The sequence below is a fragment of the Ovis canadensis genome, chromosome 20, assembly GCF_042477335.2.
Source record: "Ovis canadensis isolate MfBH-ARS-UI-01 breed Bighorn chromosome 20, ARS-UI_OviCan_v2, whole genome shotgun sequence".
Classification (NCBI taxonomy): domain Eukaryota; kingdom Metazoa; phylum Chordata; class Mammalia; order Artiodactyla; family Bovidae; genus Ovis; species Ovis canadensis.
Window position 1 is genome coordinate 60,042,979 of NC_091264.1, and position 12,779 is coordinate 60,055,757.

Consider the following 12,779-nt stretch of genomic DNA (forward strand, 5'->3'; position numbering starts at 1 on the left):
ATAAGTGAATCACTTTGCTATATACCTGAAACTAATACAACATTGCAAACCATTATATTTCAATAAAATACATTTATTGAATGAATATCTATATTATTGGTGAAGAATATGATAATAACAGTAACAACAATAAAAAAAATGAACACTCAAAATATGTGCTGGGCACTGGCTAAACTCATTGAAGCCTCACAGATCTGATGTAAATATCATTATTTCCTCCATTTTACAGATGGGGGAACTGAGGCTCCCACATTTAGGTAACTTGTCCAGTTACAGTATGCCTTGTAAATGGCAGAGCAGTTGGTCTGGCTTCCGGGTCCTGCTTTCAACATCTATGCTACACGGCTACTCTGATGACTCCCCGAGCTGCTGCTGGGAGTGTCAGGAATAAAAACCTTTCTTTTCTCCCAGGGGAGCCAGCTGTGAGAAGCAAACACTTGGGGCTACTTCTGAGTCTCTCTGACACCATGTGGGGAGGGAGAAACTTTAAAAAGTCAACTCAGAGACAGAGTGACCATCTCGGACCAAACTGGGACTTTTCTGGCTTTAGCATGGAAGGCCCATGGGACCTTCTGAAGATGCTTCTTCAAACTTGGGTGCACTGGGACAACTGGTCACCTTACAGAGAGAGGACTCTGGTGTATTCGAGTCCCAAATACACTATTCTGAGCCTTGGTCTAACTTTACTTGGAGGCCCTCTTTGGACACCTCAGTTCTATTGACATGATCCGGTAAGTCCTGCTGTGTTTGTTTAAGCAACTTTGAGTTACATTTCTATCTCATGCACCTCAAAGAGTCATAACACACACCCAAAGAAAGTCCACGTATAAATAAAGCTCAAAGTCAAAAAAGCAAAATAAATCAAAGTAAGAAACATGCTATTTTTAGGACTGAAAAATGAGGAAATGTGGTCATTTCTGAGGTTGAGGTAATCTATTTGACAAAGGGGCTCAAAAAAAAAAAAGTATACAAAATGGAAAGAGGAAAAGGCAAATGAAAACATTCTTATGGAAGAAAAGCCTCATGGCATGAGAAAGGTCAGAGGAATGATGAGCAAAAATCCAAAATAACGGGGAGTGGGGGGAAAGGAGCTGAAGCCAAAGCACGGAGCAGTTTTGCCTTTTCTTTTTTTCTCAAACTATTCTAAGCCTTTTTTTTTTTTTCTTTTGGCTGCGGCACGTAGGTTCCTTAGCTGTGGTGTGCAGGATCTTCGTTTCCAGACCAGGAATCGAACCCACAGCCCCTGTACCGTAAGGCAGGGTCTTAACCACTGGACCGCTAGGGAAGTCTAGTTTTAGGTTTTCCTTAGATCCGCTGTAAGGTGAGACAAGAAGACAAGTGAGCTTCTTGTGGAAGGGACTGTGAAAAAACTCGACCAGCAGTGGCTTCTGCAGATACTCAACAACCACATTAAGACTTAAAGCATCTCAATGGTCTCTGGCACTCCACCCTGGGGCAGACAAACCAAAGATAATGCTAAGGGAATAACCAGAAAAAAACTAGGGAAAATGGGCTTTTCTTCAGGTGACATACAGCAGAGATAACAAAGACTGGGGAAGTTGGGAAACATCAGCACGAACCAGAATTCATACCGGGGCCACAGGATAGAGCCTCAGGCTCACCCTAAACCCCGTGCTCTACAGCATGAGTCAGAAAAATGCATGCTCCTGAAGGAATTCCTTTGAGAATGTGGTCAGAAGGTAGAAATCCAGATAACCCATCTGCACACAGCCACACAGGATGGAATGAGAGCCACTCTTTCTGGCCTTCCCCAAAGAAGGATGTGAGACCGGGCCCCCCTGGGACTCTCTCTGGCCTGGCCAGCACCGTTTCTCATTCTAACACAGTTGGAGAAAACCAAAGTGTTGGAAACCAATAGGGAATTCATTGTCTCAATAGAAAGACAACATGAAAAGGAAAAAAAAAAAAAAAAAAAAGCAGTGAGGATATGCGCCTCAGTCCTGCCTCAATGAATATACTTTCACAGAGTCACTCATCTTAAACTGTTCTCCTTTAGTCTTCTGATATCATTCAGGAACAGGATCCTAGTGATGTTCATGGTCTTAATCTTTTTGTGGGTGTTTCAGGGAGCACGATATGCCCATGCAGGGTCTTTCTAACACAAACACTTTAATTTAGGATATTTAGCGGGGCTTCCCTGGTGGTCCAGTGGCTGAGACTCTTCTGCACTTTCAATGCAGGGGGCCCAGGTTCGTCCCTGGTCAGGGAACTAGATCCAACCTCCCACAACTAAGAGTTCACAAGCCACAACTAAAGATCCCAAGGGGCGCCAGATCCCAAGATCCCAAGACCTGGCACAGCCAAGGAGATAAATAAATAACTACCTAAAAAAAGATCTTTTAGGATGTTTAGGACACAGAGAGAAGGGAACTTCGAGGGAGGCAGGAAAAGCACCATCTGAACTTGGAGAAGGATGTGTATGCTGTTTATCGAAGGACCTTCCCCCCTGAAACACGACACAGAGAAGGGAAGAGCTGATATGGTCAAAGGGTGCCTGGTTATTAAGAACCAGGTTCCCACATCCTATCCTAAATCACAGAGAATGCCCAAGTGGAAAACCACTGGAGAGCGTGGAGCACTGGCATCACCTCTGAAGAAGGGGAGGTCCATCACTGGGGCCAGAGCACGTGACGGCTTATTTTCCTTGTCACCTGTGATTCGGGAAGGGCCCACCTACGGGCAGGATATCCAGGATATCCTCCTGCCTGCTCCTGAATCGGGATACCACCCAGAATGCAAGAGAGGAAGGCGGCAAGCCCCTGGGAAGAGGCGCATTATTCTGAAAGGCATCCCTTGAAGAATCAGATCACTGAGGGTCCCCATAGTGAAGCTCTCGCCTCCAGTTTCCCACAGGGGTGATGACATGCACTTGCCTAGGCTATGAGGCAGCAAGACTGAGGGAGTCTAGACTCACCAGTACCTTGGCCTTTCTACAAGTTCTCAGCAGCTCTCTGTGCTATGTGTTTATGTGGTTCTGAGTATTGTGTCCTCTGCAAAAAAAAAAAAAACAAAGGCATATATAGGAACCAAAAAAAAAAGGGTCTTGCCTATTGGGTCTTTTATTTTGTAGCTGGGGAGATAGGAGGTTCCAAGAGACGACTTTTGTGGAAAATCCCTTGGACAGAAGAGGCTGGCAGGCTACAGTCCACGGAGTCACAAGAGTTAGACACGGCTTAGTGGCTAAACCACCACCACTACCATACAGTCACCAAGAGAGGGCAGAAGGCAGGGAGCTACCCCACGAACCTACAGCAAAAATGGTTTTGTATCCTGAGCCTGTCGAGGTATATCATTCTCAGCCTCCTGCCTTCATTTCACCAGGGCTGGAAAGGGAATTAAGGGGAAAAAAAGGGGGCGGGAAAAGGGCGGTGAAAGATTATTTTTTCCTTGATTTTCTTAAGTTGATTTGACATTGGTAAGACTAACCATCCTTCTGCTAAGCAAACAGAGACATTTAACACTAACCCAAACCCATGTTTTTCCTTTTCTTAAGAAACGACAGTTTAGGCTTTTGTGAAGTTACAACTGCCTTCATCTCAGTATGATATCTCTGAAACCACGTGGCTAGTATCAAACCATTATAAATCTCAAGAGGATAGTGAAACACAAAGGGAATAAATATTTAAATATGAAAACCAGCCTCTAAGTACCTAATGTTCCCCACTTAGACACTCAAGATGGAAACAACATGTAAAAGGTGAAAAGGCGGAGGCCCTGGAAGAGGGAGGCCAGGACACAGAGTGCACACTGATGGGAGCAAGCCCTGTTCCCCAGCCAGTCACCCTGGGACTCGGAGACCAAACACGGCGTTTTCCAGAGAATGCTGGCATGTTTATCGCCCAGCAGGCCTTGCCCTGCAGTCTAAGAGCACCTACCAGTGTTTCCAACTTGGCAGCCCCCCAAAAACCAGAACAATGATTGCTTTTCTCTAGCTATAATAATGCTGTCGAGTTCATCAGAGATCCATTTTGTATTTTTCAGTGAGTCCAAAGCATGCTGTTTCCTTCCGCAGAAATCCTATCATGTTTTATATAGTTTTAAAAATCAATGATCTGGTCTGTTAGCACAGGTAGAACTGCTTTGATGAGAAAGGAAAAAGCTTCTCCTGGAATCTCATTATTTATCTGAAGTTAGGAATAAATACATTTTTTAAATGATGTGGTACTTGCATGAGTCCAGATATTTCTCTGCCCACTGGGTCTCAGGGAGACAGCTGTGGGGCCACAGTAAAGCCTCATGCTCTGCCATTCATTCATTCATTCATTTTTTTATTGAGCATTTACCGTGTTCTTTGCATAGAGGCTACAGCACTTAACAAAACAGAAAATGACCTGCTTCATGGAGCTAATGCGAAGAAGGCCAAAAACAAATCCATGCAAATAAGTAGATTTAATAATTCCAGAAGATGATAAAAAATCTCTGAAGAAAAAGAGTGGGATGGTCAGTTCAGCTTCTCAGAGTTGATGACATCTGGCTGATAAGGGGGAGTCTAGGAATGGGCAGGGGAGTGGCCAAGCCAATGGCTCTGAGGTTATAGCAAGTCTGACAAATTTGGGGAAAAGAAAGAACACCAGGGGGGAATGGAGCGCAGTTCATCCTGACTGCGGTAAAGATTTTAATAAGATGCTAAATGCAAGAGGACACGACCAACTGCAGATCAATACCACCAATGCTTGGCTTGGTTAGACTACTGAACTGTCACCTAAAGAACATCAATTCTTTCAGGGTTTAGAAAGAATTCAGGCGAAAACTACATACTTCAGCTTTTATCTCCTGATCAAAAAGGTGCAGGCTCTCGAAAAGCCCTTTCAAGTACAGAATGTCGCCTTCACATGAAATAGGGAATCCCACATACCTGGAATCCTATTGAGCGTCACCCAGAAATGTTCATCCGGACTGAAGGTGTCTTTGGACCACTGGAGCAAGTCAAGGGCCCGTGGGTCCTGGAGAACAAAGTTGGTAAACTCTCTGGACAGGGCCACATAGGCAGAGCCAAAGTAGATGGTGAGATTGTGGGGAGGAGGCGGCTTCAAGGCTGTGGTTCTTATCACATAGGAAAGCTCTTTGCCCAGGTGCTCCCGGTGGACATACTTAGTCCGCCCAATTGCGTGAGCTGGGGGCAGCACTCCGGGGGTGATGTTTTTCCCTTTAAATCCCTTCAGATACTGAACGATCTCCCTGTTGGTTTTCAGAGGAAAATCTTGCCCACAGGTGTTGAGGGCGTATTTCCAGGGAACCTCCGAGGCTGCAAGATCTTTGATGCAGTTCAGGTCAGCCTGGAGCCTGGAAATCCCACCATAGACCACGGGCTCCATCTTGGAAGCCAGAAAAGCATTTGGAAAGCAGCTCAGTAACTGCTCCACTGAGTCTTTAAATTCAACTGTCGCTTTCTCATCCACATGAACACAGTAGACGTTCTGAGGCATGTAAATAGCCCTGAAGAGCCTCGCAAAGGTGCCGAAGTTGTGATGGATGACCATGATATATGCCAAAGGAAACTCGGCTTCTTCCTTTGATAAAGGCGCCGTGATGTAGTGGCTTTGGGTCAGGTACGCCTCGCAGGAAGACTTCTCATACATCATTAGTTTGTTTCTCCAGAGTAACGGTGTTTTGTCTTTGATAAGGGATGTGCAAACTTGAGTCAGCATCCAAGTGTCTGAGTTATTTAGCCTCTGGAAGCCTTGATCTCCCCCAAAGTTGAACACACAAAACACAATGAAAACGATGACACAAGAGACAGAAACGATGAAGAGGGAACGCATCGGTGAAGGCATGCCTCCAAGAGGAGTCAAGAGTTCAAAGACCGTCAAAATCGGTTAAGTCCTCTCCCAAACTTACTTTTTCCCTCTGGGTTCTTAGCTTGGTGCATACTCCGGGCATTCCTGCCCTGAAGGGGAGGCTGGTGAATTTCCCGGGTTTCCACGCGGGAGTCCAGCTGCTGGCGCTCTCCCCAGGCTGATAGTAGCGACTGATCCCGCCCCGGCCTCTGCCTCCCAAGCCGCCTTTGTCTACACCCCGCAGCAGGTTGCTTTAAGCCCAGCCTCTTCCCCTCCCAGCGGCTTCCCCGCTCGCCGTAGCTGCCGGTTTCACTACAACTCCGGTCATTCCTTTCCCCTCGCCGCCTGCGGCTTTAGTTTTTCAGATCTCTTTTCTTCCATTTCGCAAGGTTTTTCTCTCCCCGACCCTCTCCCCCTTGCTGAGGTCATTCGGGGAATGTGTACAGTAAGAGTCAAAAGTCGAAATGATGCGCTTCGCGTGCCATTTCCTGCTAGTCACCCCACAGGCTGCGACACTCACCCTCGCTTGTTTCCCGTGACGAGGGACCCTCCCAGCACAATCCTGGGTGTCCCCGGCAGCCTCCATTCTCAAATATGCCGCGTCAGGGTGGGGTAGGTGGGAATGCAGCGACAAGGTCCCAAAGAAAGCCTCATCCAACCGGCTCGACGGTCCCGCCGGGGCCCCGCCCTGCTCTTTTCCAAATCGGGCGCTGAAAGGAGTTCCTGTCCTAGAGGATCTGAAAGTTTAGGTTACCTGTCCTGTGACTCTGAGATCAGGGCGCAGTCCCTCTCCTCCCTCTGTGCTGCTTATCCTAGGGCTGAGACAGGGCGGGACCCCCTGGGGTCTTCCCTGGTACAAAGCCTCTCCCTGACCCCTATTTCTTGTTTGTAGGAAATAGGCTTTCTTCAGCCTCCTTGACCTTCCCTGCGCTCCAAAGGGCAGATTCAAACAGTTGCTAATCAGGGGATATGCACATGACACCACCCTTATGACAGAAAGTGCTACTGCTGCTGCTGCTAAGTCGCTTCAGTTGTGTCCCACTCAAAGAGAAACTAAAGAGCCTCTTGATGAAAGTGAAAGAAGAGAGTGAAAAAGTTGGCTTAAAGCTCAACATTCAGAAAACGAAGATCATGGCATCCGGTCCCATCACTTCATGGGAAATAGATGGGGAAACAGTGGAAACAGTGTCAGATTTATTTTGGGGGGCTCCAAAATCACTGCAGATGGTGATTGCAGCCATGAAATTAAAAGATGTTTATTTCTTGGAAGGAAAGTTATGACCAACCTAGATAGCATATTCAAAAGCAGAGACATTACTTTGCCAACTAAGGTCTGTCTAGTCAAGGCTATGGTTTTTCCAGTGGTCATGTATGGATGTGAGAGTTGGACTGTGAAGAAAGCTGAGTGCTGAAGAATTGATGCTTTTGAACTGTGTTGTTGGAGAAGACTCTTGAGAGTCCCTTGGACTGCAAGGAGATCCAACCAGTCCATTCTAAAGGAGATCAGTCCTGGGTGTTCTTTGGAAGGACTGATGCTAAAGCTGAAGCTCCAGTACTTTGGCCACCTCATGCAAAGAGTTGACTCATTGGAAAAGACCCTGATGCTGGGAGGGATTGGGGGCAGAAGGCGACGACAGAGGATGAGATGGCTGGATGGTATCACTGACTCGATGGACATGAGTCTGAGTGAACTCTGGGAGTTGGTGGTGGACAGGGAGGCCTGACGTGCTGCGATTCATGGGGTTGCAAAGAGTCGGACAGGACTGAGCGACTGCGCTGAACTCAATTGGGGAGAGAAGGGAAGGGCATGCAGACACAAGTGGAGAAGAGCCAAGAAACAGAAGTACAGCCTTGGGGCAGGGTCCTGGCTCCACCTCTCGGCATACAGGGAACAGTGTCTTTATTTTATCTTCAGAATCTAGGGCCCCTCCCAGGTAGAGGATGCTAACTTCAGTTTGAGCAAAGATCCCTGCTACAGCAGTACTGAACCGTGAACTCCCTGATGTTCAAGCTGGTTTTAGAAAAGGCAGAGGAACCAGAGATCAAATTGCCAACATCCGCTGGATCATCGAAAAAGCAAGAGAGTTCCAGAAAAACATCGATTTCTGCTTTATTGACTATGCCAAAGCCGTTGACTGTGTGGATCACAATAAACTGTGGAAGATTCTAAAAGAGATGGGAATACCAGACCACCTGACCTGCCTCTTGAGAAATCTGTATGCAGGTCAGGAAGCAACAGTTAGAACTGGACATGGAACAACAGACTGGTTCCAAATAGGAAAAGGAGTATGTCAAGGCTGTATATTGTCACCCTGCTTATTTAACTTATATGCAGAGTACATCATGAGAAACGCAGGACTGGAAAAAACACAAGCTGGAATCAAGATTGCCAGGAGAAATATCAATCACCTCAGATATGCAGATGACACCACCATTATGGCAGAAAGTGAAGAGGAACTCAAAAGCCTCTTGATGAAAGTGAAAGAGGAGAGTGAAAAAGTTGGCTTAAAGCTCAACATTTAGAAAATGAAGATCATGGCATCCGGTCCCATCACTTCATGGGAAATAGATGGGGAAACAGTGGAAACAGTGTCAGACTTTATTTTGGGGGGCTCCAAAATCACTGCAGATGGTGATTGCAGCCATGAAATTAAAAGACGCTTACTCCTTGGAGGAAAAGTTATGACCAACCTAGACAGTATATTCAAAAGCAGAGACATTACTTTGCCGACTAAGGTCCATCTAGTCAAGGCTATGGTTTTTCCTGTGGTCATGTATGGATATGAGAGTTGGACTGTGAAGAAGGCTGAGCGCCGAAGAATTGATGCTTTTGAACTGTGTTGTTGGAGAAGACTCTTAAGAGCCCCTTGGACTGCAAGGAGATCCAACCAGTCCATTCTAAAGGAGATCAACCCTGGGATTTCTTTGGAAGGAATGATGCGAAAGCTGAAACTCCAGTACTTTGGCCACCTCATGTGAAGAGTTGACTTATTGGAAAAGACTCTGATGCTGGGAGGGATTGGGGGCAGAAGGAGAAGGGGACGACAGAGGATGAGATGGCTGGATGGCATCACTGACTCGATGGACGTGGGTTTGAGTGAACTCCGGGAGATAGTGATGGACAGGGAGGCCTGGCGTGCTGCGATTCATGGGGTTGCAAAGAGTGGGACACGACTGAGTGACTGAACTGAACTGAACTGAACTGAACCTCAGTACAGTTCAGTCCATGAACTGCAGCACGCCAAGGCTCCCTGTCCATCACCACCTCCCAGAGCTTGCTCAAACTCATGTCCATTGATGCCACTCATGTCCATCGAGTCAGTGATGCCATCCAACCATCTCATCCTCTGTCATCCCCTTCTCCCACCTTCAATCTTTCCCAGCATCAGGGGCTTTTCCAGGGAGTCAGCTCTTCGCATCAGATGGCCAAAGAACTGGAGCTTCAGCTTCAGCATTAGTCCTTCCAATGAACACCCAGGACTGATCTCCTTCAGAATGGACTGGTTGGATCTCCCTGCAGTCCTAGGGATTCTCAAGAGTCTTCTCCAACACCACAGTTCAAAAGCATCAATTCTTTGGCGCTCAGCTTTCCAGTCAGTAAGAACAAAGTCACACGCCTTGCAGCCCTCATCCCAAAATTTTTCTTAAAAACTATCCCCCAAACTGTTGGGGAGTTCAGGGTTTTAGAGCATCTGCCTCTCATCCTCTTTGCCTTGTACCTTTACAACGAAAAGTGAAAGTGAAAGGTGCTTAGTCGTGTCTGACACTGTGCCCCGTGGACTGTAGCGCGCCAGGCTCCTCCATCCATAGAATTTTCCAGGCAAGAATACTGGACTGGGTGGCCATTTCTTTTTTCATACAGATCAATGTATGTTCTTTACGATGACTTCCCATGCAACTACTGTCTGCCCTCCCATTTCCCCTCAGCTTTGATCTGAAAGTAACTCTCTGAGCCTTCATTCTGTAGCAGTAACGCACCATGGAGACAGCCCCCACCCCACCCGATGAAGAAAAAAATGTCTTTTAATGCCCTTTCCCTGCTCCCTTTTGAAAAGTCTCTACTCTGCTATTAATAAAATTAATAGCACAATATGCTGATTTTTTTGCTTTCAGAAGAGGCAGGAAAAGCAAGGTTAATCCCCATGACTCAAGTCACTCTGTACTCCAACTGAATGACTCATCACTTCCTGAACCATGGCGGGTTTTCCTTCGACTTTTTATTGCTCACATTTTTCATTCTTCCAGCTCATACATTATTTTTCTCCCCCCCTTACTAAATTCTCCTCATCCTCTAAGATCTATCACAAATAAACTCTGCATGGCACCCACCTTTGGATTTTTATCCAAAGTGGAAAAAGTAAATGGAGCCTTTAGCTGGACAGAGCAGATTAATCTAATTCTTGGTGTCCCCATAGTTCAAGATAATGGAAAATTCAATCCCAAGCTGCTTCCCTCCTCCCTCCAAATAATACCTTTAAATATCAGGCTATAATCTATTCTGTTTCAAAACAACAGAGAGTAATTTCAATATCTAGTTTGGCAAAGCCTTTTTGGCTTAGAATGAATATTAAAATATTTTAAATATTTGCAGTTTGACAAAGTGTTCAGACACATGACTTAATGAGGCCACAAGAGTCTGTTTACATTATTATTTCCAACTAGCCAGCAAGAAAGGGATTCAGATTTCTACAGGCTTAGAGGGTAGACGTTAATAATATTACTCTATTGAGAAACACAGACATTAACCAATTAGGAACTTCCAGCATACTTCTTTGGTATTCAATCCGTTACTTAAAGCAGCACTATTTGAGTTTTGAAAATATAGCTGTCTTTCCTGTCTGCCCTTGGGTATTGAAAATTCCCTACAGGAGAACTTAAAAAAAAAAACAAAACCAAAACACTTGTAACAGCAAAAGACCACTGTTCCCTTTCCTTCCTGTGAGGCCATAAGACCTGCTTTTCCAGCACAGACACCAGGCATTTTGGGGTTTTTTTTGTTTGTTTCTTTGCTGCTGAGACTGAATAGCTCAGCCTTGCCTCCCTGCCCGTGACTGCAGGCAAGGGCAGGATCCACACGTGCAGGCCCAGCAACCCCACCTTTGGCTCACTCTGGAAGCAATTATGCCCGAACTAGACAATTAATCAGGCTAGACATGTTTGCCCTCCCCAGGGCCACCTTAAAAGCTTGTTCTTTCTTCCATTCAGAAGCTTTTATTGTTTGCTGCATCATTTAAGAGTTTTTCCGGGAACCCTCCTACACTGATGATGGGAATGTAACTTGGTGCTGCCTCTATGGAGAATAGTATTCAGGTTCCTTAAGGAACTAAAAACGGAGTTACCATATGGTCTTGCGATTCCACTCCTGGGTAGATATCCAGAAAAGATACATGCACCCTAATGTTCACTGCAGCACTATTTACAATAGAAGCAACATAAATGTCCATCGACAAAGGGATGGGTAAAGAAGATGTGGTGCATATACAATGGAATATTTCTGAGCCATATGAAAGGATGAAATGATGCCACTTGCAGCAATATACATGGACCTGGAGAAGATCGTGGGGGCTTCCCAGGCAGCACAGTGGTAAAGAATCATCCTTGCAGGAGACACAAGAAATGGGTGTTTGATCCCTGGGCTGGGAAGATCCCCTGCAGTAGGAAATGGCAACCTGCTTCAGTATACTTGCTTGGGAATTTTCCATGGACAGAGAAGCCTAGCAGTCTACAGTCCATGGGGTTGCAAAGAGTTGGACATGACTGAGCAACTAAGCGCGTGCGCACACACACACATACACACACACACACAGATGATCATACTAAATGAAGTATGTTGGACAGAGAAAGATGAAAATCATCTTTGTATAAGTGATGTTACTTACAGGTGAAATTAAAAAAAAAGAATACAAATGAACTTATTTACAACACAGAAATATACTCACAAAGAAAACAAACATGGTTATCAAAGGAGAAAAGGGGGGTGGAGGGATAAATTAGGAGTTCGGGGATTAACACATACACACGAAAATGTAGATAACCAACAAGGACCTACTGTGCAACACAACAGCACAGGGGACTATATTCAATATCTTGTAATAACCTATAATGGAAAAGAATCTGAAAAAGAATAGATAATACATGTTTAGGAATAACTGAATCACTTTGCTGTACGCGTGAAACATTGTAAGTCAACTATGTGTGTGTGTTAGTCATTCAGTCGTGTCCAACTCTTTGAAACTCCATGGACTGTAGTCTGCCAGGCTCCTTTATCCATGGGATTCTCCAGACAAGAATACTGGAGTGGGTTGCCATTTACTTCTCCAGGGGATCTTCCCAAACCAGAGATCGAACCCACGTCTCCTGTGTCTCCCACATTGCAGGCAGATTCTTAACCATCTGAGCCACCAGAGAAACCCTCAGTCAACTATATTCTAATTTTTAAAAAAGAAGAATTTTTCCAATTTCAAAGCTAGCTGGAGCATAGCTCCAAAATGAAGAGGATATCCTTTTTGCAAAATGATAGAAGACTCCCAGTCTCAGTGAAATAAAGAAATAATCAAAGTTGAGGAGGAAAACCTCAGCACCCCTAGGCTTTCTGTGCGAGGAGGCAAGGTAGCACTTACCTGATGCTGGGAGACCTACAGAAGGTGCGTCGAGGGAGCAGCACCTGGAGTTTGTTGCCTGCCAGGCTGAGTCACACCCCTAGGGAGGTGGCTGCTGGTCATAAAAGGTCATAAAAGACCTTGCATATTATTGTTCTGAAAAACTTGGACATCACTTTTTTGCCCAAGGAGCACCACCTAAGACGTTGGGTTGAGAAGCTCCCAGGCAACAAGTGCCAACTGGAGGAAGAACAGGAGCAAAATAAATCACGGTGGAAAGTCAGCCCACAAATGCATAAGGCACTCGTTGGTACTAATAGTAGCAGTATAGAGTTGCTGTTGTTCAGTCCCTAATTCATGTTCGACTCTTTGTGACCCCATG

General features: G+C 45.6%; 1 protein-coding gene across 6 annotated transcripts in view; it reads right to left on the minus strand.

Moving 5' to 3' along the window:
- LOC138425325 (N-acetyllactosaminide beta-1,6-N-acetylglucosaminyl-transferase-like) overlaps positions 1 to 12,779 on the minus strand; it is a 113,766-nt gene that overhangs the window by 68,648 nt on the left and 32,339 nt on the right. For 2 of the 6 annotated variants that reach the window (XM_069563084.1, XM_069563081.1), the window contains exon 1: positions 4,877 to 5,886. The exons of the other annotated variants lie outside the window; for them this stretch is intronic. In XM_069563084.1, the coding sequence (XP_069419185.1) occupies positions 4,877 to 5,795 (919 nt within the window). In that variant the 5' untranslated portion in view covers positions 5,796 to 5,886. Of the gene's footprint in view, positions 1 to 4,876; positions 5,887 to 12,779 lie in introns of those variants that run through there. 6 annotated transcript variants of the gene reach the window in all.